Raw genomic sequence first — 26,603 nt, 5'->3', positions numbered from 1 at the left:
TTCCTCTCCCCTCTCTCCCTCTCCGCCTTCTTTCCTTCCTTGCTTCTTTTGCCTCCCTCCTTTAGCCCTCTCCTTCCTTCCTTCCTTCCTTCCTTCCTTCTTTCCATCCATCCATCCATCCTTCCTCTTCCTTTCTTCCCTTCCTCTCCCCTCTCTCCCTCTCCGCCTTCTTTCCTTCCTTGCTTCTTCCTCTTCCCTCTTCCCTCCTTTAGCCCTCTACTTCCTTCCTTCCTTCCTTCCTTCCTTCCTTCCTTCCTTCCTTCCTTCTTTCCATCCATCCATCCATCCATCCTTCCTCTTCCTTTCTTCCCTTCCTCTCCCCTCTCTCCCTCTCCGCCTTCTTTCCTTCCTTGCTTCTTCCTCTTCCCTCTTCCCTCCTTTAGCCCTCTACTTCCTTCCTTCCTTCCTTCCTTCCTTCCTTCCTTCCTTCCTTCCATCCATCCATCCATCCTTCCTCTTCCTTTCTTCCCTTCCTCTCCCCTCTCTCCCTCTCCGCCTTCTTTCCTTCCTTGCTTCTTCCTCTTCCCTCTTCCCTCCTTTAGCCCTCTACTTCCTTTCTTCCTTCCTTCCTTCCTTCCTTCCATCCATCCATCCATCCTTCCTCTTCCTTTCTTCCCTTCCTCTCCCCTCTCTCCCTCTCCGCCTTCTTTCCTTCCTTGCTTCTTCCTCTTCCCTCTTCCCTCCTTTAGCCCTCTACTTCCTTCCTTCCTTCCTTCCATCCATCCATCCATCCATCCTTCCTCTTCCTTTCTTCCCTTCCTCTCCCCTCTCTCCCTCTCCACCTTCTTTCCTTCCTTGCTTCTTCCTCTTCCCTCTTCCCTCCTTTAGCCCTCTACTTCCTTCCTTCCTTCCTTCCATCCATCCATCCATCCATCCTTCCTCTTCCTTTCTTCCCTTCCTCTCCCCTCTCTCCTTCTCCGCCTTCTTTCCTTCCTTGCTTCTTCTTCTTCCCTCTTCCCTCCTTTAGCCCTCTACTTCCTTCCTTCCTTCCTTCCTTCCTTCCTTCCTTCCTTCCATCCATCCATCCATCCATCCATCCTTCCTCTTCCTTTCTTCCCTTCCTCTCCCCTCTCTCCCTCTCCGCCTTCTTTCCTTCCTTGCTTCTTCCTCTTCCCTCCTTTAGCCCTCTACATCCTTCCTTCCTTCCTTCCATCCATCCATCCATCCATCCTTCCTCTTCCTTTCTTCCCTTCCTCTCCCCTCTCTCCCTCTCCGCCTTCTTTCCTTCCTTGCTTCTTTTGCCTCCCTCCTTTAGCCCTCTCCTTCCTTCCTTCCTTCCTTCCTTCCTTCCTTCCTTCCTTCTTTCCATCCATCCATCCATCCATCCTTCCTCTTCCTTTCTTCCCTTCCTCTCCCCTCTCTCCCTCTCCGCCTTCTTTCCTTCCTTGCTTCTTCCTCTTCCCTCCTTTAGCCCTCTGCTTCCTTCCTTCCTTCCTTCCATCCATCCATCCATCCATCCTTCCTCTTCCATTCTTCCCTTCCTCTCCCCTCTCTCCCTCTCCGCCTTCTTTCCTTCCTTGCTTCTTCCTCTTCCCTCTTCCCTCCTTTAGCCCTCTACTTCCTTCCTTCCTTCCTTCCTTCCTTCCATCCATCCATCCATCCATCCTTCCTCTTCCTTTCTTCCCTTCCTCTCCCCTCTCTCCCTCTCCGCCTTCTTTCCTTCCTTGCTTCTTTTGCCTCCCTCCTTTAGCCCTCTCCTTCCTTCCTTCCTTCCTTCCTTCCTTCCTTCCATCCATCCATCCATCCATCCATCCTTCCTCTTCCTTTCTTCCCTTCCTCTCCCCTCTCTCCCTCTCCGCCTTCTTTCCTTCCTTGCTTCTTCCTCTTCCCTCTTCCCTCCTTTAGCCCTCTACTTCCTTCCTTCCTTCCTTCCTTCCATCCATCCATCCATCCATCCTTACTCTTCCTTTCTTCCCTTCCTCTCCCCTCTCTCCCTCTCCGCCTTCTTTCCTTCCCTGCTTCTTTTGCCTCCCTCCTTTAGCCCTCTCCTTCCTTCCTTCCTTCCTTCCTTCCTTCCTTCCTTCCTTCCTTCCTTTCTTCCTTCCTTTCTTCCCTTCCTCTCCCCTCTCTCCCTCTCCGCCTTCTTTCCTTCCTTGCTTCTTTTGCCTCCCTCCTTTAGCCCTCTCCTTCCTTCCTTCCTTCCTTCCTTCCTTCCTTCCTTTCTTCCCTTCCTCTCCCCTCTCTCCCTCTCCGCCTTCTTTCCTTCCTTGCTTTCTCCTCCTCCCTCCATTGCTTCCCCCTCTCCTGCCTCCCTCCCTCCCTCCCTCCCTCCCTTCCTCTTTGGGGCATGTTCAGATAATTCTGAGAAACAAGATACCAGAGTCAATTATTAGTGAAAAAGCCGCTGCTTGGCCCCGGCCACCACGCTCACTCACCCCAATGATGTTGTTCAGCTCCCCCATCGTCACCAGCTTGGCCCGGTCCATGGCTTGCAAGACCTGCTGTTGATGCTTGGAGGGGGGGCAAAGAAAACTACATCAGTGCACTTTGAAACGGTTGCCTTGCCAAGGTCCACTCTTAAAAAGGATGCAGGAGTCCAGTTGCCACCAATGGGGAAAGACGGGTTACAGGTAATCCCCCATTTACAATCGTTCACTTTTTCTTGCCTGTTTTCATTCATTCATTCATTCATTCATTCATTCATTCATTCATTCATTATTTATTTATTTATTTATTTATTTATTTATTTATTTATTTATTTATTTATTTATTATTTATTTATTTATTTATTTATTTATGTTTACCTCTTGCGTGAGAAACGGGATAATCTGGGCAGAGATAGCAGTCAGCCTCTTGACAATTTCAGCCTAAAGCAAAAGAGAAAGAAGAAACTTCAAAGACTCAAATATTCTCTTGGGGAAAGGAAGGGAGGGAGGGAGGGAGGAAAAACAGGGAGGAGGGAGAGAGGAAGAAAGGAGGGAGGGAGGGCTGAAGGAAGGAAGGAAAGGAAAATAAAACAGGGAGGTGAAAGAAAGGAAGAAAGGGAGGAAGGAAGACTGGGAGGGAGAGGGAAGGAAGGGAGGGAGAGAAAACAGGGAGGAGGGAGAAAGGAAGAAAGGAAGGAGGGAAGCAGGAGGGAAGGAAGGAAGGAAAGGAAAACAGGGAGGAGGGGAAAAGAAAGATAGGAGGGAAAGAGTTAGAGGGAAGGAAGGAAGGAAAATAGGAAGGGAGGGAAAGAGGGGGAAAGGAAGAAAGGGAGGGAGGAAAACAGGGAGGGAAAGAAGGCGGGAGAAAAGAGGAGGGGTAAAGGACGAAAGGAAGGAAGGAGGGAGGGAGAAGGAAAACAGGGAGGAGGAAAGGAGGCAGGCAGGCAGGCAGGCAGGAAGGAAGGAAGGAAGGGAAAGTGGGAAATGGAAGGGAGGGAAGGAGGAAAATCCACCAATTATTCCCTTCAGAAAGTCCCATTCTTTCGTACATTTTAAGCAACTTGGCTGCTTTCACGCAACCTTTAAGCTTAGTTTGTGGTGTGAATGGACCAGGGAGGTTAATCTTGCTGCCTGAATGCAGCCAATAAATTTGCAAACGCGATGCTCCCTAGGAAGCCAACTGCAACCTAGACCACTTGGCATCATCCAAATGAACAAAGTTCACATTATATTTGGCCAATGTGGCCAGTTCTGTCTTTACGTATCTGAACCTGGATTTCCTTCCCAAACCCGCTCCTTTCGCGATTCCCAGGGAGGCATACCTGCTTATGCATTTCAATATTCAGGCCATAGGACATCTCGTAATACTGAAACAGAAGGAGAAGCACCAGTTAGGCAGGCAGTTGACACCCACCCACCCACCCCCTGCGAGCTGAAAAATCCCTTCATTGGGCCCTGATAAACATTAGTTTCCTCTCTTAGCATCGTGTCCCGATTCCTAACATTCGATACCCGATCGTGACGCGGCTATAATGACACGCAAAACCATGCAAGAAAAGCTCATCGAAACCCCAAACAGCCACCAATCGATAGGGACAGACCGTTTTCTTTAAAAACTAAAAAAAAAAACTATATGGACCATGATTTGATTATACACCAGTGATGGCGAACCTATGGCACGCGTGCCACAGGTGGCATGCGGAGCCATTTATCAGGGCACGCAAAGTGCTGCCCTGTCAGCTGGCCAGCGCGCATGCGTCCACAGGCTTCCCTGAAGCCTTCGGAACGCTTAAAACGACCCTCCGAGCAAACCGGAAGTGCTCGGAGGGTCGTTTTGAGCACTCTGAAGGCGTCTGGAAGGCCTCCGGACGGTCCCTGAAGCCTTTGGAGCGCTCAAAACGACCCTCCGAGCAAACTGGAAGTCCCTTCCGGTTTGCTCGGAGGGCCGTTTTGACTGCTCCGGAGGCTTCAGGGAAGCATCCTGAAGGTCCCTGAAGCCTCCGGAGGGCGTCCGGAGGGGCAGGGGAGGCTGTTTTCACCCTCCCCAGGCTCCTATAAAGCCTTTGTTGCCTGGGGAGGGCAAAAAAGCATGTAAAATGGGGGGGGGAATGCCTGTAGTGCGCATATGCGCACTGGAGGGGAACACATTGCATTTTGGGTGCGGCACACCTGCACATGGCCCCCCTGCGCTTCCACCCACTTATGACACGCGAGCCAAAAAAGGTTCGCTATCGCTGTTATACGCCATCAAATCAGGGTTTGGCCATTTAGCAAGCATGTACAGAAAGCCCTTGACTTACAACACTTCATTTAGTGACCATTCGAACAAATGATGATGCTCAAAAAAGTGACCGACGACCGTTTTTCACACTTTCGACCAGAGGTGGGATTCAGCCAGTTCAGACTAGTTTTGCGCAAACCGGATGCTAATTTTACATCGGGTTTGCCGAACCGGTAGTTGCAAGGACTGGCTGGCCCCGCCCATCCCAGCTCCTCCCCTCCCCGGAGTCCCTACACAGCCCATTCATCAGGCTGGATAAGCACAGGGTTTGGGAGGGCAAAAAATGGGCCCTTCCGGAAGTTCCGGAAGTCCAGAAACGGGCCCGTATTCGGGACTTCGGAGGGCCTCCAGAGCCCGGGGCAGACCATTTTCGCCCTCCCGGATGCTTGGGGAAAACCTCCGGAGCCTGGGGAGGGGAAAAGCCCCTCCCCTCTGTGGTGCAGGAGCCCGAGTTGGCCACGCCCTCCATGGCCACACCCACCCAGCAACCAGACAGAGTACCGGTTGCTAATATATATATTTTTTGCAGCAGATTTTTTCATTGTTTTTTCCTTCCATAACATCTTACGATCATCCCATGCTAACATTTTTGAATCCCACCGCTGCTCACGACTGTTGCAGCCTTCCCAGGGTCACGTGATCAAAATTCAGAGGCTTGGCAAACTGACTCATAGTTATGACGGTTGCCGTGTCCCGGGGTCGTGTGTTTCATTTTGGCGACCTTCTGACAAGCAAAGTCAATGGGGAAGCCTGATTCACTTAACAACCGGGTTACCAACTTAACAATCATAGGGATTCACTTAGCGACCATGGCAAGGAAGATAATAAACCAGGGCAGAACTCACTTGACAAGTTTCTCACTTAGCGAGAGGAAGTTTGGGCTCAATTGCGATCAACGGTCGTACGTGGGGAAAACGGCCTTAAATCCCTTTTTTCAGTGCCGTGGTAACTTCAAACAGTCACTAAATGAACTGTTGTACGTCGAGGACTACCTTCATTTTGTAAATCCGTAACTTCTTGTTTAAAAAAAAAAGTAACTATGGGTATTATTGTTATTATTAATATGTCTTACCATAACATAATGCCTCTGCATCTCCGTTTTTTCGCTCGCTAATTTCTCACATTCCAATTTCAGGCTACAAAAAAAAGGGGGGGAGAATATGATTCAGAATCAGATTCAGAATAAAGCTAGAAGGGACCTTGGAGGTCTTCTAGTCCAGCCCCCTGCTCGAGCAGAGATCCTATACCAGGGGTGTCAAACTTGATTTCATCGAAGGCCACATCAGGGTTGTGTTTGACCTTGGAGGGCCAGAGTGGGTGTGGCCATCACAACATCGCTCGTGTCATGGGGGGGGGGCACCTATGGTGGCCAAGTGCTAAGGCAGAGACCCTCCCTCACTCTCATTATAATCTTCCTTTCCTCCTTTCTTCCTCCCTCCCTTCCCTTCCCTTCTTTTTTCCCTCCCTCTTCATTCTCCTTTCTTCCCCTCTTTCCTTATTTTTCCTTGGTCTTTCCTTTTTCCCTTTCTCCTTTCCTGTCCCTTCTTGCATGCTCAAATGCAAAAGGGGAAACATTTCTCCTTCTGTTTTGAGCTTAGTTTGTTTTGATAGCCCCCTGCCAGCAAAAACGGAGCCCGCGGCTGGAGGGGGGCCGTTGGCAGAACCACCCCAGGGGTGGTCCTTTGCTGTTTATAAGCACTCTATGGGCCGAATCTGGCCCGCGGGCCTTGAGTTTGACATCCCTGTCGTATATCATTTCAGACAAGTGACAAATTCACTTTTTGATCTGCGGAACTGTCTCTTCAAACCGTCCCTGCCTGCCCCACTCTAAACTCCCTCCCTCTTTCCATGGTTTCTTCACTCAGGGGACTGTAATGGACTAGGGTTGTGTGAGCAGAATCAAAAATAAATCGATTTACAGGATGCCTTCCTTTTCTAAGGAAACCCACTCTCTCTTTTTTTTTTAAAGGGAAAGGGAAGGGAAAGGAGAAAAATGGGCCAGATTTTTTAGTTCACACAATGCATTTAAGCACATTGGGTAAATCCAGCCATTATGCTGTAAACCGGGCTTAAACAAACCACTGCTTAGAATAGAAAAACGGAGTTGGAAGGGACCTTGGAGGTCTTCTAGTCCAACCCCCCGCCTAGGCAGGAAATCCTATACCGTTTCAGACAAATGGTTATCTAACATCTTCTTAAAAACTTCCAGTGTTGGGGCATTCACAACTTCTGGAGGCAACTTCTGTTCCACTGATTAATTGTTCTCACTGTCAGGAAATTTCTCCTCAGTTCTAAGTTGCTTCTCTCCTTGATTAGTTTCCACCCATTGCTTCGTGTTCTACTCTCAGGTGCCCTGGAGAATAGTTTGACTCCCTCTTCTTTGTGGCAACCCCTGAGATACTGGAAGGCTGCTATCCTGTCTCCCCTAGTCCTTCTTTCTCTTAAGCTAAACATACCCAGTTCCTGCAACCGTTCTTCATATGTTTTAGTCTCCAGTCCCCTAATCCTCTTTGTTGCTCTTCTCTGCACTCTTTCTAGAGTCTCCACATCTTTTCTACATCGTGGTGACCAAAACTGAATGCAGGATTCCAAGTGTGGCCTTACCAAGGCATGATAAAATGGTATGAACATTTCACGTGATCTTGATTCTATCCCTCTGTTGATGCAGCCTAGAACTGTGTTGGCTTAACGTGATGTTCAAACAAGGCTGCACCGTGGTTGATAGGGGGCGTGTGGGGGAGTGACAGAGAGATTTCTGGATTTTTCAAAGGCTATACAGTATTGTGGGGTATACTGCCACTAGGTGTGGAGGTTCCACTTAGTTATCAGAATTAAGAATCCTAATCTTCTCTTTTTTCCCCCACCCTCTTCTTTTCCATACCTGTGATATTGAGCCTGGAGGAACTGGAATTCTTCCTTAATTCGGTCACAAATCTCCAGCACCGAGAACTTAAAAGGTTGCCCAGACTGAAAACAGAAAGATGGAATAGCTTTAAGGCACGGAGAAAAAATAATAAAATATGAGTTCTCGCAAATGATGTGGAGCCCTTCCAAATCAGGTTTCCCCATATACCATAATTACTTTACAAGGTGGTCCTCGACTTACCACCGTTCATTTAGCGACTTTTCAACTTTACAATGGTGCTGACCAACCAATCCTCACACTTACGACCATCACAGCAATCCCCATGGACATGTGATCAAAATTTGGGCACTCGGACAACCAGCATATATTTGCAATTATTCTGGGATCACGTGGTCACCATTTGTGACTTTCCCCGACAAGCAAAGCACGTGGGGAAAGCTGGATCTGCTCTGCGCATGCACAGAAGCAAAAAGCAAGAGGTGCCTTCAGCACTACTGAGACAATCAGCTCCCGGGTGTAGCAGGCCTGGGTCACTGCCAGTTCCAGCGACCCAGGCCACCAAACCACTACCGGTTCAAACCAGTAGGAACCAACCTCTGTTAAGACACCCCTAATGCCCCTACGGGTGTGTGTTCTGTTAAGATACAGCCTGTTGTGCCTTAAAATGACTTCTACTGTACTGCCGTAAAATGGCTTCTACTGTACAGTGCAGTGGAGTTGCCATGGTAATGGCTTCACAGTACCAAGGGGGCTCCCTCTGGTAAAGGGGAAAATCTAACATTAGAAATTAAGTTTGGTCTGGACATTTCACCCCCAAAAATAAATACCCAGGCCACTCAGGGTTATCAGCTAGTAACAAATAAAATCCCAATTAAAATAGCCCATTATTTGATGTGCGGCCATATGCCTAAGCAGGCTATTAAGCAGGTTATTAAAAGTTGGATTCAAATTCATTTCAAATTCTGACTCCGCATCAACCAATGAGAAAAGTGGAGGGAGGCACTTTGTAAAAATGGCCTAGATTAAAACAGCCACACACAAAAAAAACCTCTTCCCAAATTAATAAAAGTCATTTCTTCCCACGCACCCAGCTAAACTGGGACAAATTCAGGGAAAAGAAATGATTTACCCTTGATATGAATATCGTGTTTTTCAGAGTATAAGGCACACCTTCCCCCCCGCCCCCCAAAAGAGGGTGAAAATCTGGATGCGTCTTATACACTGAATACAGCATTTTGATCCCCCACCCCCCCACACACACACTTTTGCAAAAATGGACGTGCAGAGTTTGGGAGGCCTGCAAAGTGCTCCTGGGGGCTGGGGAGGGCAAAAACGAGCGGAAAACATGCTGTTTTTTGCTCGTTTTTGCGCCCCCTCCCCCCAGGAGCACTCTACAAGCCTCCTAAAGGTTATGCATGCTGTTTTTTGGCAAAAAACGGGCCCATTTTCTGGATAGGCACACACAGGCTTAACGGTAACAACATCTCTTTATTAAGTACAACAAGTGTGAACAATCCAGCGAAGGTTGAGTCTGACAGCAGCCCTTTGATAGGGAGCTGTCAGACCCTTCGACCAATAGGATTAAACCTCTGTTCCCGCTGGAACAGAGGACCTTGGTGGAAACCACTGTAGTTCGAGCAAGTATCTAACAGGTTTGTTGCTTGATAATATAACTCCCAGTCAGGTAAACCCAATCCTCCTCTTGTTCTAGCTTCTTGTAGCAATTTGAGTTTTATTCTTGCTTTTCTCCCTTGCCAGATAAACGTCAAAACTATTTTGTTTAGATCTTCAAAAAAGTCCTTGCTCGATCTGATTGGGATTGTCAAGAACAGGTATAAGATTCTGGGTAAAATGTTCATTTTAATTGTAGAGATTCTTCCTATTATTGATAGTTGTAAATTTCTGTTACTTCCCATCCAGATCCGTACGGCTTCCAGACACCTGGACATCACTTCGACGGCATCGTTGGGGTGGTTTGGGGTAGAGATGTACAGCTGGGTGTCATCCGCGTACAGATGGTAATCTACCCCGAACCCACGAATGATCTCGCCCAGTGGCTTCATATATGCATTGAACAGGAGAGGCGCGAGGACCGACCCTTGTGGCACCCCACAAGTGAGCGGCCTCGAGGTCGACCTCTGCCCCCCTGCCAATACAAATTGCATTCGGCCAGAGAGGTAGGAGGAGAACCACCGCAAAACGGTGCCCCTCACCCCCAGCCCCTCCAGTCGATGCAATAGGATACCATGGTCAATGGTATCAAAAGCCGCCGAGAGGTCTAATAGGACCAGGATGGAGGAGCAACCCCCATCTCTGGCCCTCCAGAGATCATCCACCAACGCGACCAGTGCTGTCTCCGTGCTGTGGCCGGGCCGGAAACTGGACTGGCGCGGGTCCAGATAATCAGTTTCCTCCAAGTGGCGTGGAAACTGTTGTGCCACCACACTCTCTACAACCTTCGCCAGAAAGCAAAGGTTGGAGACGGGACGGTAGTTGGCTAACAAAGCTGGGTCCAGGGAAGGCTTCTTGAGGAGGGGCCTCACCACTGCCTCTTTCAGGACGGCCGGCAGGAACCCCTCACTCAAAGAAGCGTTGACTAACTCCTGGAGCCAGCCTCGTGTGACCTCCCAGGATGCCAGTACAAGCCAGGAGGGACACGGGTCCAGTGAACATGTGGTGGCTCGCAGTCGCCTACGCAACCTGTCCATATCGTCGGAAGTAACAGAGTCAAACTCCTCCCAGAGTGGAACCTCAAGACCCACCTCCGACGTCCCCTCCAGACCACTAGTAGGGACCAACTCACTTCGAATCTGAGCGATTATGTCCTGCAGATACTCCCCAAATTCCTCTGCTCTACCCTGCAAAGGGGCTTCCCGCGGCCTCTGTTGAAGGAGGGAGCGGGTTACCCCAAACAGGGCGGCAGGGCGGTTTTCTGCGGATGCAATAAGGGTGGCACAATACTGACGCTTGGCCACTCTTAACGCCACAAGGTAAGTCCGTAAATGGGCTCTCACCTGTGTTCGGTCAGATTCAGAGCGTGACGATCTCCATCTGCTCTCTAGGCGTCTCTTGCGGCGCTTCATCACCCTCAGCTCCTTGGTGAACCAAGGGGCCTGGGTGGTTCGCTGCCGCAAGAGAGGCTGCAAAGGCGCAACACGGTCCAAGGCCCCGGTGGCCGCATTGTTCCATGCAGCCACTAGGTCCTCCATCCGGGTGCGAGTCAGGGCTACAGGAAATGGCCCAAGCTCCGTCTGGAACCTGTCAGGTTCCATCAGGCGCCTGGGGCGGAACCATCTTGGACATTCCGGTTCCGCCTCCCCGCGGTGGGGAGTAGCGGCTGGAAAGTCGAGCCGGAGAAGTGAGTGATCTGACCATGACAGGGGTGTGATGACTAAATCCCCTACTCCCAGATCACTCCTCCACCGGCCAGAGACAAAGATAAGATCCAGTGTGTGTCCTCCTCATGTGTGGGGCCCTGAATTACTTGGGTCAGGTCCATGGCTGTCATGGAGGCCATGAACTCCCGAGCTACCTCGGATGTCTCCCCTACCGATGGCAAGTTAAAGTCCCCCATGACCAACAGTCTGGGGGTCTCAACTGCCATCTCGGCGATCACCTGGAGGAGCTCGGGCAGGGCTGCTGATGCATAGCGAGGAGCCAGGTATACAATCAGCAAGCCCAACTGCCTCCCTGGGCCCCACTTCATGCATAGGGACTCACAACCGGTTATCTGTGGCACAGTGGTCTCTCTAGGCTCGAGACCTTCCCTTACAATGACCGCTACCCCACCACCCCTGCCTAGTGCCGATGACTGATGAAATGCGCGGTAACCTGGCGGGCATATTTCCACGAGAGGGAGACCTCCCTCATGGCCCAGCCAGGTCTCCATGATTCCTGCCAGGTCCGGCTCCCCCTCCGACGCCAAGTCGTTAATGAGGGGGGCTTTGTTGACAACGGACCTGGCATTGCATAACATCAGTCTCAGGCCCTGGCTCTGTAGGTCCTGACCACTTAGATTGCGGGGGTTGGGACATATGACCGGCCGTACCCAACAACCACGGTCTTCCAACCGGTGATGAGATCTCTGTCTACCCTCGCACCTGCCCCTCCCCACGACCGTTGGAATAGAAAGACCCTCTTCTGGAGTATCACTGCTTCCCCCCCCTTAATGGCTACGGGCACTTCCTTGCTAACTCCACCTCCCTCAGTCTGACTAGCCCCTCCCCCCACCCTAGAACCCTCTAAAAAAACGAATCAAAAATTTGGCTAAAACCCCCCTAAGACTACGCCTCGACCACCTCTCTGGATTAATGTATCCCTCATCGAGGTGGGCCCTCATAAGGGCGGAGGGCCAAACATGCGAGAGGGGGGACTCCCGCAATAGGATTAGGTCTGCCCTTGAGTATAGTATTTGGCTGGCTTTCTTTTGGGGCACATCTGTCACAGGATGGACTGCAGGGATTTGCTTCCTTCTGCCACTGCTCCCGATGGTACCCTTGAGTAGCATAGCCCTTGATCCCCCAGGCACGGTCCTGCGCTGGTAAGCAGGCCCAGCCCCATTTCCCCTTAAGCATTTCTCAATCCCTGCAACGGCTCTCGGCGCTTCTCTCGCCGCTTCTCCAACTCCTCTTGTACTCGCTGCCGAAGGGCCCCGTGCAAAGCTGGCTCCAGCTGGTTCCGGGCACCGACCCCCTCCACCACCTCCCCAGGGCCATTGTCCTGATAGACCACCACCGAGGTGACCTAGCCAATCTTGCGAGTTTACCTTCGCTACCAGTTCGTAATAGGGAGTGCGCCTGCACGCTTCACTCGTGCAGAGCATCCATCATAACATCTGGTTGGGGGGGTGGAGCCAGTGGTGCTACTGTTTCGCCCAAACCAAGGTAATCTGGCAGAATACCACCTCTGGTACTACTGGATAAGGAAGTGTGATCCACATATAGCCAGCACAGAGGAATCTCAGCCCATACAGTTGTGAAGATATTTCAAATGAGATGGAAATAATTAGTCACATATTGTGCAGTTAAAACCTGAAGTTGTTATTTACAAGAAAGTGACACTGTTCCTCAAAATATGGATTTCTCGTCTAGCAGGTAGATTACTCAGGTATACATAAATGGAAATTCAAAATAGTTGCAGTTCATGTTCCAGTCATCAAGCATAGGACAAGCAAAGAGAGAATACTTTGCTGTCGTGTGTATTTTTTATTTGACCGCGCAGCTTTGATCAATTCTTTGTGTCTAAGGAATCATTCTTTAATTTCAGTACAACGTTGAGAAATATTAAAAGATATACAAAGTTCACTTCGAACTGGTGGTACAAGCAGTCGGTTACGTTCGTCAGTCCACAAATTTCCCATGACGCTGAAAATTCGTTCCACGTTTGCATTTGATACTGGAATTGATGCACAATACTGGAACAGTTTCAGTAAACTCAGAGCTGGCTCTTTCTTGAAAAAGTACATCCACTTTTATACTGAGAACTGATTCAACTGATGGTTATTACTAAAGATTAACCTAATATTACTTACATGGTGATTTAATTAGAACACAGCAAAATAGTATTTACATAAAAACAATGATTAACTTTTATGTTTATAATGGTTCAACGAAATCTTTGGTTTGACAAATTCGCGCTCTACATATTGAGCCTAGTCCTCATTGAACCTCAAATGATGACACGTTATGGAGCGTTCCAAAACATACCTATCCAACTAAGAAAAAAGTATAATATAAAAATAATAGGTAAATGCGAGTTAAGAAAAATAGTATGTAAATAATTTTATATACTTTTATTAAATGTCTTGTGAAACAATGGAGTTATGATTAATATTTTTTTCGGAGAATCGAGTTCAATGGATATTCGATCTTTGTCTCATTCTAACTTATGAAAAAAAAAAGACAAAAGGCGATTCTCCTATCCTTATTCTCTTAGACTGTACAGCTTTAGATTACGTACCATTTCATCATAAAGCTTCTGAATAAAAAAAATGTCCACTATTTTGTGGAAAAAAAATAGTGAACATAATTGAAAAAAGCGGACTGTCCGCTCAAATAGTGGACACCTGGCAACTCTACCTGCCTCCTTCCTTCCCTTACCTCCCCCCTCCTTCCCTCTCTGCCTTCTTTCCTTCCTTGCTTCTTCCTCCACCCTCTGTTAGGGTTCTAAATACCATGCAGAAATAAATCATTGTCCAAGGCAAAACATCCTTAAAGGTGCAATTTATTCCGCAGGCATGTTAGCACGGCTATGGAAAATTCCAACTCTGGAAGTACATCCTCTGGGTTCACCCAGTTGAAAGTTCATGATCTCTCCCCACACCCACAAATCCATCACATGTTCCAATCATCATCTTCCACGCTGGCATCTACACCCATCTTCTTCCGGCCAGGTGTCGATGTGCGGAGACAAAAGATGACCTTGGCTTCTATAAAAGAATGTCAACAATCCATTCTACAATCCTACTCCTTTCTATTCCCCCCTCCCAACTACTACACTATTGAAACAGCATAGAAAATTATAAGAAAGTGTGGCAGGCCAAAGATCCTAAAAAGAACATAACTACAGGCCTGACACCCTCCCCTTCTCCTGCCTCCTTCCTTCTCTTCTCCTCCTTCCTTCCTTCCCTTCCGCCCCCGCCTTCTTTCCTTCCTTGCTTCTCCTCCCCTTCTCCTGTCTCCTTCCTTCCCTTCCCTTCCCTTCTCCACCTTCCTTCCTTCCCTTCCGCCCCCGCCTTCCCTCTCTGCCTTCTTTCCTTCCTTGCTTCTTCCTCCTCCCCCCCTTCTCCTGCCTCCTTCCTTCCCTTCTCCTCCTTCCTTCCCTTCCGCCCCCGCCTTCTTTCCTTCCTTGCTTCTCCTCCCCTTCTCCTGTCTCCTTCCTTCCCTTCCCTTCCCTTCCCTTCCCTTCTCCACCTTCCTTCCTTCCCTTCCGCCCCCGCCTTCCCTCTCTGCCTTCTTTCCTTCCTTGCTTCTTCCTCCTCCCCCCCTTCTCCTGCCTCCTTCCTTCCCTTCTCCTCCTTCCTTCCCTTCCGCCCCCGCCTTCTTTCCTTCCTTGCTTCTCCTCCCCTTCTCCTGTCTCCTTCCTTCCCTTCCCTTCCCTTCCCTTCCCTTCCCTTCCCTTCCCTTCCCTTCTCCTCCTTCCTTCCTTCCCTTCCGCCCCCCGCCTTCCCTCTCTGCCTTCTTTCCTTCCTTGCTTCTCCTCCCCTTCTCCTGTCTCCTTCCTTCCCTTCCCTTCCCTCCCCCCTCCTTCCCTCTCTGCCTTCTTTCCTTCCTTGCTTCTTCCTCCTCCCTCCCCTTCTCCTGCCTCCTTCCTTCCCTTCCCTCCCCCCTCCCTCACTCCCTCTTTCCTTCCTTCCTCCTTCCTTCCTTCCTTCCTTCCTTCCTTCCTTCCTTCCTTCCTTCCTTCCTTCCTTCCACTTTATGACAAGTTCAGAGGCTGTCACTAACTTAATGACTGCCGTGATTCACTTAATAATCCCAGCAACAAATGTCATAAAAGGAGGCAAAACACCAACATCTCGCTTAGCCGCAGAAATTTTTGCCTCAATTTGGGCCATAATTCAAGGACTACCCATAACGGATTAAATGATAAAAACAATGAATGTTAAGGAAAACATTGTCAGTTTGGCTTCCTGCCATGAAAGAAGGGGTGAAGCTGGATGACCTCAAGTACCCCTTCCAGATCTGGGGCGTTAGAATGTTGTTGTTTTTTCATTTCTCCTTTTTGGGAGGTGTCCTCAGCTGGGGTGGGAAAAGAATGTAAGAGATACCAGGTAATGATAGGCAGGAAATGAAAAGACCCACTGTGGCTTTTATGAACTGCAGCTGCTTATAAAATGATTGCGGCTGACAGGAATGGCGGTAACCTAAAATTAAGGGAGGTAAAAATCTTTAAAAGGGTGTTTTTCCCCCTGGCCTGCAACCAGCAGGCTGGTTTTAAATTCACCTGAAAAAGGGAGAGAGAAAAAGACATCCAGTGCAATGTGTTAAAAAACAGTATTTTTTCAAACTTGGCAACTTTAATTCTGGAGGACTTCAGCTCCCAGAATTCCCCAGCCACCCATGCGGCAGAGTGGGATTTTAATTGTTATGACTCTTTTATTCACCATCCAGAACCGGGCGAAAGCCTATTTTTTTTTACACTTTTTCAGCCAAAAGATGAAAAACTTCCAATAAAGATACAACAATTGATGCTCTCTGAAAAGAGCCAGTTTAGAGAAGGGGCAGAAACTCTTTTTTTCCAAGGAGACTCCTGTTGTCACTCTACAAGAGTTCCTGCTCCTCTGGGTGGCTCCCACCCAGCTACGAGGCATTCCTGAAGGATCTGGCCAGGATCTGGTCACCCCAAACCCCAGTCTGGTCTAGAGGGGAAGGAGTTGGTCTAAAAACCAGAAGTCAGCTGGGTGATTTGGGACCGATCACCAGAAGACTGGGAGTTCTAGTCTCACATTAGGCACAAGAGCCAGCTGGGTGACTTTGGGACCGATCACCAGGAGACTGGGAGTTCTAGTCTCACATTAGGCACAAGAGCCAGCTGGGTGACTTTGGGACCAATCACCAGGAGACTGGGAGTTCTAGTCTCACATTAGGCACAAGAGCCAGCTGGGTGACTTTGGGACCAATCACCAGGAGACTGGGAGTTCTAGTCTCACATTAGGCACAAGATCCAGCTGGGTGATTTGGGTCCAATCACCAGGAGACTGGGAGTTCTAGTCTCACATTAGGCACAAGATCCAGCTGGGTGATTTGGGACCGATCACCAGAAGACTGGGAGTTCTAGTCTCACATTAGGCACAAGAGCCAGCTGGGTGATTTGGGACCGATCACCAGAAGACTGGGAGTTCTAGTCTCACATTAGGCACAAGAGCCAGCTGGGTGATTTGGGTCCAATCACCAGGAGACGGGGAGTTCTAGTCTCACATTAGGCACAAGATCCAGCTGGGTGATTTGGGACCTATCACCAGGAGACTGGGAGTTCTAGTCTCACATTAGGCACAAGAGCCAGCTGGGTGATTTGGGGCCTATCACCAGGAGACTGGGAGTTCTAGCCTCACATTAGGCACAAGAGCCAGCTGGGTGACTTTGGGACCAATCACCAGGAGACTGGGAGTTCTAGTCTTACATTAGGCACAAGAGCCAGCTGGGTGATTTGGGGCTGATCACCAGGAGACTGGGACTTCTAGTCTCACATTAGGCACAAGAGCTAGCTGGGTGATTTGGGGCCTATCACCAGGAGACTGGGAGTTCTAGTCTCACATTAGGCACAAGAGCCAGCTGGGCGACTTTGGGCCAATCACCAGGAGACTGGGAGTTCTAGTCTTACATTAGGCACAAGATCCAGCTGGGTGATTTGGGACCGATCACCAGAAGACTGGGAGTTCTAGTCTCACATTAGGCACAAGAGCCAGCTGGGTGATTTGGGACCGATCACCAGAAGACTGGGAGTTCTAGTCTCACATTAGGCACAAGAGCCAGCTGGGTGATTTGGGTCCAATCACCAGGAGACGGGGAGTTCTAGTCTCACATTAGGCACAAGATCCAGCTGGGTGATTTGGGACCTATCACCAGGAGACTGGGAGTTCTAGTCTCACATTAGGCACAAGAGCCAGCTGGGTGATTTGGGGCCTATCACCAGGAGACTGGGAGTTCTAGCCTCACATTAGGCACAAGAGCCAGCTGGGTGACTTTGGGACCAATCACCAGGAGACTGGGAGTTCTAGTCTTACATTAGGCACAAGAGCCAGCTGGGTGATTTGGGGCTGATCACCAGGAGACTGGGACTTCTAGTCTCACATTAGGCACAAGAGCCAGCTGGGTGATTTGGGGCCTATCACCAGGAGACTGGGAGTTCTAGTCTCACATTAGGCACAAGAGCCAGCTGGGTGATTTGGGTCCAATCACCAGGAGACGGGGAGTTCTAGTCTCACATTAGGCACAAGATCCAGCTGGGTGATTTGGGACCTATCACCAGGAGACTGGGAGTTCTAGTCTCACATTAGGCACAAGAGCCAGCTGGGTGATTTGGGGCCTATCACCAGGAGACTGGGAGTTCTAGCCTCACATTAGGCACAAGAGCCAGCTGGGTGACTTTGGGACCAATCACCAGGAGACTGGGAGTTCTAGTCTTACATTAGGCACAAGAGCCAGCTGGGTGATTTGGGGCTGATCACCAGGAGACTGGGACTTCTAGTCTCACATTAGGCACAAGAGCTAGCTGGGTGATTTGGGGCCTATCACCAGGAGACTGGGAGTTCTAGTCTCACATTAGGCACAAGAGCCAGCTGGGCGACTTTGGGCCAATCACCAGGAGACTGGGAGTTCTAGTCTTACATTAGGCACAAGAGCCAGCTGGGTGATTTGGGGCTGATCACCAGGAGACTGGGACTTCTAGTCTCACATTAGGCACAAGAGCTAGCTGGGTGATTTGGGGCCTATCACCAGGAGACTGGGAGTTCTAGCCTCACATTAGGCACAAGAGCCAGCTGGGTGACTTTGGGCCAATCACCAGGAGACTGGGAGTTCTAGTCTTACATTAGGCACAAGAGCCAGCTGGGTGATTTGGGGCCTATCACCAGGAGACTGGGAGTTCTAGTCTCACATTAGGCACAAGAGCCAGCTGGGTGACTTTGGGCCAATCACCAGGAGACTGGGAGTTCTAGTCTTACATTAGGCACAAGAGCCAGCTGGGTGATTTGGGGCTGATCACCAGGAGACTGGGACTTCTAGTCTCACATTAGGCACAAGAGCCAGCTGGGTAATTTGGGACCGATCGCCAGGAGACTGGGAGTTCTAGTCTCACATTAGGCACAAGAGCCAGCTGGGTGACTTTGGGCCAATCACCAGGCGACTAGGAGTTGTAGTCCCACCTTGGGCACAACAGCCAGCTGGGTGCCTTTGGGCCAATCACCAGGAGACTGGGACTTCTAGTTCTGTCTTAGGCACGAAAGCCAGCTGGGTGATTTTGGGCCAATCACTAGGAGACTGGGACCTCTAGTTCTGTCTTAGGCACTGAAGCTGACTTGGCAACTTTGGTCCAGTCTCTCTCTCTCTCTCTCTCTCTCTCTCTCTCACCCCAACCACCTTACAGGGATGTTTTTGTGGGGAAAATAGGAGGAGAAAACACAGATAGTCCTCGATTTACGACCACAATTGAGTCCAAGATTTCTGTTGTTCAGCGAGACACTTGTTACGTGAATTTTGCCCTGTTTTACGATCTTCCTTGTTTTGATTGTTAAGCGAATCCCTGCGGTTCATAAGTTAGTATCCCGGTTGCTAAGCGAATCTGGCTTCCCCCATTGACTTTGCTCGCCAGAAGGTCGTAAAAGGAGATCAAGTGACATTGGGACCCAGCAACCGTCATCAACACGAACCAATTGCCAAGCACCCCAACTTTGACCCCGTGATTACGAGGGTGCTGGAAAAGGTCGTAAGTGTGAAAAATGGTCCTAAGCCACTTTTTTTTTCAGTGCCGTTGTAACTTTGAACAGTCACTCAATGAACCGTGGTTAATCGAGGACTCCCTAAAGTTCTAGGCTGCATCAGCAGAGGGATAGAATCAAGATCACGTGAAGGGTTAATGCCACTTTATAAGGCCTTGGTAAGGCCACACTTGGAATACGGCATTGTCAATTTTAGTTTTTAAACTATTAATGTTATTATTTATTTATTTTTTACCTCCTCTGACACTGTGCTAACTGTTGCTTGTGTACGTCGCCCCGAGTCCCTGTGGGGAGAGGGGGCGACTAATAAGTTTAAATAAATAAATAAATAAATAAATAAATAAATAAATAAATTCAGTTTTGGTCGCCACGATGTAGAAAAGATGTGGAGACTCTAGAAAGAGGGCAGAGAAGAGCAACAAAGAGGATTAGGGGACTGGAGGCTAAAACATACGAAGAACGGTTGCAGGAACTGGGTATGTTTAGCTTAAGAGAAAGAAGGACTAGGGGAGACATGATAGCAGTCTTCCAATATCTCAGGGGTTGCCACAAAGAAGAGGGAGTCAAACTATTCTCCAAGGCACCTGAGGGTAGAACAAGAAACAATGGGTGGAAACTAATCAAGGAGAGAAGTAACTTAGAACTGAGGAGAAACTTCCTGACAGTGAGAACAATTAATCAGTGGAACAGAAGTTGCCTCCAGAAGTTGTGAATGCTCCAACACTGGAAGTCTTTAAGAAGATGTTGGATAGCCATTTGTCTGAAACGATATAGGGTTTTCTGCCTAGGCAGGGGGTTGGACTAGAAGACCTCCAAGGTCCCTTCCAACTCTGCTATTGTATTATTATTGTATTGAATTACAGGTTTTGTTTGCCATTTGGAGTTATTTATACAAATCCCGAAGGTGGGAAATGAAAAAATGATATTTAAAAAATGAAATAAAGGGCCCCTCTTTGACACCCCCCCTTCTGCTTTCAGGGGGGCTGGCTGTTACGCCCCTGTTTGAGCTCACGGTCAGCCGAGCCTCCAACCAGACATCGCTGCTGAGCTTCCCCTTCTGTGTCATGCAAATCCAGACTAATTGAAAACACCGTGGTTAAATTAATTGTCGGTCAGGGAATTGTGCAAAACACCACAATCTATCTCTCTCTCTCTCTCTTCCTCTCTCTCTTCCTCTCCCATTCTGGTGCTAATGATTCTGTAGTCAGGGGTTACCTTTAAAGACTGAGCCACGCATCCCGTTTGCAAATTTCTCCCGTCTGAAGGGCCAGGCCTACTTCTCTTTGGGCTGCATTCACACAACCGTCCAGGCAAGGTGGAAAGGACACCGACGCGGGAATCCAAATTAGCCAATTACCTCCCCAGTTTCAGCAAGCCTAATCAAGTAAATGTCCTGTGAATTTCATTTCCAGCTTCTTTGAGGCAGGTTTAAAGAAGGCGGCACTCCCCTGGCTGTGTTTGCACGATAAAGAACCTAATGATGCAGTATAGGCAGTCCTTGACTTACAACAGTTCATTTAGTGACCGTTCCAAGTTACAACAGCACTGGAAAAAAAAAGCGATTTGGGATCCTTTTTCACACTTACGACCCTATCGTCGCGTGATTTACTTTCGGATGCTTGGCAACTGACTCACATTTACGACGGTTGCCGCATCCAGCAGGTCACATGACCACCACCCCCTTTTGCAACTTCCTGACAAACAAAGTCAATGGGGGAAACCCGATTCACTTAACAACCACGTCACTAATTTATCAACTGCAGGGGTTCACCTAATCCAGCAAATGGAGCCGCATGTGGCTCTTTCCTCCCTCTGCTGCGGCTCCGTCACCGGTCGGCGCCACAATTTTGAGAGGAGCTTCCGGTGAGGGGAGGGGGGAAGAGAAGCAGAGTGCGCCAGGAGGAGACTCTATGGCAAGGGGAGGGTTTTCCAGTTGTCTCCACCATTGATAGGGCTTTCGGTTAGGACAGGTAGAGGAAAAAGTATGCCACTCTAGGATGAGACTCTATGGTGGGGGAACTGAACTTCCAGTCAGCTCCAGAATTGAACAGGGGGACTTCCGGTTAGGACCTTTGTGGCTCCCGGTGTTTTCTTTTCTGTGGGAAACGGGTGCAAATGGCTCTTTGAGTGTTTAAGTTTGCCGACCCCCTGATCTAATCAATGTGGCAAGAAAAGTCGTAGGAAATGGGCAAAACTCACATAACACATTTCTGACTTAGCCACGTCGCTTTCGGGCTCAGTTGTGGTCATATGCTGAGAGCTACCTCTACTTCAGTTTTATGGTTGACAAGCGGCGGTGGGCTTCACATTTTGTTACTGCTGGTTCACACACACCACCGCGCATGCACCTGCTTCGCACATGCGTTTTCCCGCCCCTTCTGTGCATGCATCTGGCTCTCCGCACATCCGCTTTGCTCACGCGTGCACCTTCCGCGCATCTGCCCAGCCTCAAAAATGTGCCTAAATAGGACGTCATAGAGCCGGCCGGGTGGACATGCCCACCCGCGATTTCTGCTACCAGGTCGGGCGAATCAATCCGAAAGGCTGAATACCACCTTTGTTCACAAGGACCCTTACACCAAGTTCACACAACCTTCTCAAACTTCCTGTGTCCTCCCCCCTCCCATACACGCATCCAACAAAAGCAAACCACGATTAACCTAGTTAACTATTGTGACTTATTTTATTCTGAACTGGGCTCCCTCAATGCATCTGTTAGGTCTTTCCCTGACCTGCGTTGACAGGTTGTGTGAATAAAATGGAAGGACCGCCTTCCTTGCATTCAATCCAAGATCAGGGCTTATCACCCATGCAGAGAGATCTGAACCCGATCCCCACAAAACCAGAAACGGGTTCTCTGGTCAAACAGGATGGGGCTTTTTCCATCCTTTAAAATCCATCCTCTTTCTTTTAAAAAATATGGTTTTGGCAAATTTTAGCAGTGTGCAGCAGCGGCCAAAAAAGCAAACACAGTTCTAGGCTGCATCAACAGAGGGATAGAATCAAGATCACGTGAAGTGTTAATACCACTTTATAATGCCTTGGTAAGGCCACACTTGGAATACGGCATTCAGTTTTTGTCATCACGATGTAGAAAAGATGTGGAGACTCTAGAAAGAGTGCAGAGAAGAGCAACAAAGAGGATTAGGGGACTGGAGACTAAAACATAGGAAGAACGGTTGCAGGAACTGGGTATGTCTAGCTTAAGAGAAAGAAGGACTAGGGGAGACATGATAGCATTGTTCCAATATCTCAGGGGTTGCCACAAAGAAGAGGGAGTCAAACTATTCTCCAAAGCACCTGAGGGTAGAACAAGAAGCAATGGGTGGAAACTAATCAAGGAGAGAAACAACTTAGAACTGAGGAGAAACTTCCTGACAGTTAGAACAATTAATCAGTGGAACAACTTGCCTCCAGAAGTTGTAACTGCTCCAACACGGGAAGTCTTTAAGAAGAAGTTAGATAACCATTTTTCTGAAATGGTGTAGGGTTTCCTGCCTAAGCAGGGGGTTTGACTAGAAGACCTCCAAGGTCCCTTCCAACTCTGTTGTTCTATTCTAAATGGGGCAGCGACCTTTTGGGTTCCAAAAGGCTACGCAAACAAACGGTAACCCGAAGGTCTTGGAATTAATCATAAAGGATTCATTACTCAACCGAGTAGGAAAGTCTGAACTTTAGCAAGACGAGGCAGGAAAAATCCTGCCTCTGGTTCTTGCCAGATTCCAGAATCCCAAGTTTTCCCCACACTTAACCTGGAAATGCATATTCGGTAGAGAAATTCATTTTGACTTGCAAATGCAGGACTTAACATTTACATCGACTTACGACCTGCAATTGAGGCCAAAGTTTCCGTGGCTGAGTGAGATGCCTGTGAAGTGAGTGTCGACCTGCGGTACGACCTTTCTTGCCGCCGCTGTTAAGTGAATCACTGCAGTTGATAAGTGAGTCAGCTGGTTGTTAAGTGAACCTAGCTTGGTTGCAAAGCGAATCTGGTCCCCCCCCCCATGGATCACGTGAGCCCGGGGGACACTGCGACGGTCATAAAGATGAGTCCTTTGCCAAGGACTGTTTCGACTAGCTGACCTGGCATAATACTACAACCTCTCCAGCCCAGGGCATTTTTAATTGGTAATTTTAGTTTTTAAGGGTTAATTTCACTGGGGTTTTAACTTTTTTAGGTATTGTAACTTATTTATTTATTCTTACCTCCTCTGTACGCTATATAATACTTTTGTACGTCGCCCCGAGTCCCTGTGGGGAGAGGGGGCGACTAATAAGTTCAAGTAATAAATAAATAATAATAAATAAATAAATAAGGGTCTGAATTTGGATCACCTGACTGTGGGGGATGCCACAATGGTCGTTAAGTGTGAAAAACGCTCCCAAGTCCCTTTTTTCAGGGCTGTTGTAGCTTTCAACGGTCACTAAACGGACGGTTGTAAGTTCGGGACGGACCTGTAGTGTATTTTAACACTTTTTGGGAGGGGGGAAAGCCAGCTGCTGTGAGTAAGTAAGCAGAGACCTGGGGGCCTACCCAACACTTTGATCCCCCCCTTCCCAAGCCTAAACTTCACCTTATATAACTGCACCCCTTTCTGCACACAGTTTTTGGGACACCCCCCTCCCCAAAGTCCCATTCTCCAAACCCCCTCAAGATACGACCCCTCCAGCTCCATCCAAGCCACTCACCCTTCATCCCACCCCAACAAAGAGGGTACTTACAGCATGCCGCCCTTGAGAATACATCCTGGGGGGACACGGCCCCCTCCCCACAGAAATTGGGTGGGTGGGTGGCTGTGGGAGCGCTCTTTCTGCGCTTCAGATTTCAGGAAGGTTTCCGTGCCATGCCCTTTATTTGTTTAAAAATAAAAGCAAAAAGAGGGAGGGAGAAAGAAAGAAAGAAAGAAAGAAAGAAAGAAAGAAAGAAAGAAAGAAAGAAAGAAAGAAAGAAAGAAAGAAAGAAAGAGAGGGTTTTTTAAAAAAATAATTCTACCTGAGAAGGGAGAAAAAGAGAAGAATTTGCACACGCGGGTCAAAAGGAGAAGCGTGTTAAATACCAGCAGAAGGGGGGGCGTTTGGCTCTCCCCTCCCCACCGCCCATCTCTTAAAAGAGCACTTAGCAAGGAAGGAAGGAAGGAAGGAAGGAAGGAAAGAGAAGGGGGAAGATTTGCAATCCCTTGAAAAAAAAAGGGAAGGGGCGAATTTGCTCCGAGTGTGCAAGGGAGCGGGGGGGGGGAGGGTGCGTGAGTGCGTGTGCGGGCAAGCACCTGGAGGTCGGTGCCAAATCTGGACGCGGTCCTGTGCGGGCAGCGATGCCGATTGACAACCCGACGGGGATTGCGGGGGGGGGGGGTATCTCGCGCACGGAAGGTTTAAGGTGGATCCCGACCGCCCCCCCTCCCCCTTTCCTCCTCTTGCAGAAGCGATCGATCGGAAAGTCTCGTCTAAAACACGAATAGGGAACTGCTGGAATAGGAATAGGGAAAGGAATAGAATTAGAATTAGAATTAGAATAGAACAAGAACGAACAAGAACAGAACAGAAAATAGAATAGAAAATAAAAGAGGATAGAATAGAATATAAAAGAGAACAGAACAGAATAGAAAAGAGGATAGGATAGGATAAGAACAGAACAGAAATAGAATAGAATATAAAAGAGAACAGAATAGAATAGAACAGAATAGAATAGAGGAGAGGAGAGGAGAAGATAGAATAAGAACAAGAACAGAACAGAAAATAGAATATAAAAGAGAACAGAATAGAATAGAAAAGAGGAGAGGAGAGGATAGAATAAGAACAAGAACAGAACAGAAATAGAATAGAATATAAAAGAGAACAGAATAGAATAGAACAGAATAGAATAGAGGAGAGGAGAGGAGAAGATAGAATAAGAACAAGAACAGAACAGAAAATAGAATATAAAAGAGAACAGAATAGAATAGAAAAGAGGAGAGGAGAGGATAGAATAAGAACAAGAACAGAACAGAAATAGAATAGAATATAAAAGAGAACAGAATAGAATAGAATGGAATAGAATAGAGGAGAGGAGAGGATAGAATAAGAAAGAACAGAACAGAAAATAGAATATAAAAGAGGAGAGGAGAGAAGATAGAATAAGAACAAGAACAGAACAGAAAATAGAATATAAAAGAGAACAGAATAGAATAGAAAAGAGGAGAGGAGAGGATAGAATAAGAACAAGAACAAGAACAGAAAATAGAATAGAATAGAATATAAAAGAGAACAGAACAGAATAGAAAAGAGGAGATAAGAGGAGAGGATAGAATAAGAACAAGAACAGGACAGAAAATAGAATGGAATATAAAAGAGAACTGAACAGAATAGAATATAAAATAAAATGGAATAAAAAATAGAAAATAGAATAGAAAATAAAATAGAAAATAAAAGAGTATAGAAAATAGAATAGAGAATAGAACAGAACAGAATAGAAACGAAAGGACCTCAGAGGTCTTCCAGTCCAGCCCCCATCCCAGCAGGACAACCAAAATATTTGAACCGTGGACCTTTCACGTGTGAGGCAAATGGGATAACCACCTCACTACAGAAACCCTCCTAATGTATATGAAGTGGCGAAGTCAACCCTCCATTGTTTGATAGATCTCCAGATGTTTGGATTCAACTTCCAGAAATTCCAGAAGATCCCAAGGAATTCTGGAGATTAAGATCCAACAGCTAAGGGAGGGTACCAGTCGGGAAGAGGCTCAATTTGATTATGCATATCCCTAGATAGGTGAGATGAGACCCACCCCCTCTTAGTCACAGATAGCAAAATAACAGAGTTGGAAGGGGCCTTGGAGGTCTTCTAGTCCAACCCCCTGCCTAGGCAGGAAACCCTATACCGTTTCCGACAAATGGCTATCCAACATCTTCTTAAAGACTTCCAGTGTTGGAGCATTCACAACTTCTGGAGGCAAGCTGTTCCACTGATTAATTGTTCTAACTGTCAGGAAATTTCTCCTCAGTTCTAAGTTGCTTCTCTCCTTGATTAGTTTCCACCCATTGCTTCTAGTCCTGCCCTCAGGTGCCTTGGAGAATAGTTTGACTCCCTCCTCTTTGTGGCAACCCCTGAGATATTGGAAGACTGCTATCATGTCTCCCCATATCTTTCTTTTCATTGAACTAGGCCATTTTTCAGGCTTATGATCATTGGAGCATCCAATGGGGATTAAAATTCTGACGATTGTCAACTGATTCGTATTTACGACGGTCACAGCGTCCTGGGGGGGGTCACGTAATCACACTCTGTGACCTTCTGGCATGCAAAGAAAATGGGGAAGCCAGATTCACTTCAGAACCGTGTTACTCATTTCACTCTGGCAAGAAAGGTCACAAAACTTGGGGCAAGATTCATTTAGCAACTGTCTTGTTTAACAACAGAAACAAAGAGCTCATTTTGTGGTTGTAAGTTGAGGACAGCCTGTAGCCCAAGATTCCCAATGGATTCTCCCTCCCCAAATGAACTTCTGACTGCAGAAATGTGGCATTGGCTACGCCAGGGGTGTCCAAACTTGGGAACTTTAAGACTTGTGGACTTCATCTCCCAGAATTCCCCAGCCAGCCATGCTGGCTGGGGAATTCTAGGACTTGAAGTCCACAAGTCTTAAAGTTCCCAAGTTTGGACACCTCTGGGCT

At 48.1% G+C, this 26,603-nt stretch overlaps 1 protein-coding gene across 1 annotated transcript in view; it reads right to left on the bottom strand.

Annotated features, from left to right (window-relative positions):
- The window catches only part of LOC309384440 (transducin-like enhancer protein 2), a 75,233-nt gene extending 51,097 nt beyond the window's left edge, over window positions 1-24,136 (bottom strand). The window contains exons 1-6 of the mRNA XM_081938007.1: window positions 23,673-24,136; window positions 7,529-7,614; window positions 5,720-5,783; window positions 3,689-3,733; window positions 2,745-2,807; window positions 2,318-2,450 (exon numbers count right to left, since the gene is read on the bottom strand). Of these exons, the coding sequence (XP_081794133.1) occupies window positions 2,318-2,450; window positions 2,745-2,807; window positions 3,689-3,733; window positions 5,720-5,783; window positions 7,529-7,614; window positions 23,673-23,696 (415 nt within the window). The 5' untranslated portion in view covers window positions 23,697-24,136. The remainder of the gene's footprint in view (window positions 1-2,317; window positions 2,451-2,744; window positions 2,808-3,688; window positions 3,734-5,719; window positions 5,784-7,528; window positions 7,615-23,672) is intronic.
- Between the last annotated feature and the right edge of the window lie 2,467 nt (window positions 24,137-26,603).

The sequence above is a fragment of the Natrix helvetica genome, assembly GCF_964273705.1.
Source record: "Natrix helvetica genome assembly, chromosome: 1".
In the NCBI taxonomy this organism is placed as follows: domain Eukaryota; kingdom Metazoa; phylum Chordata; class Lepidosauria; order Squamata; family Natricidae; genus Natrix; species Natrix helvetica.
The sequence above is the reverse complement of the archived record's forward strand: the minus strand, read 5'-3'. Positions and strand labels throughout refer to the sequence as shown.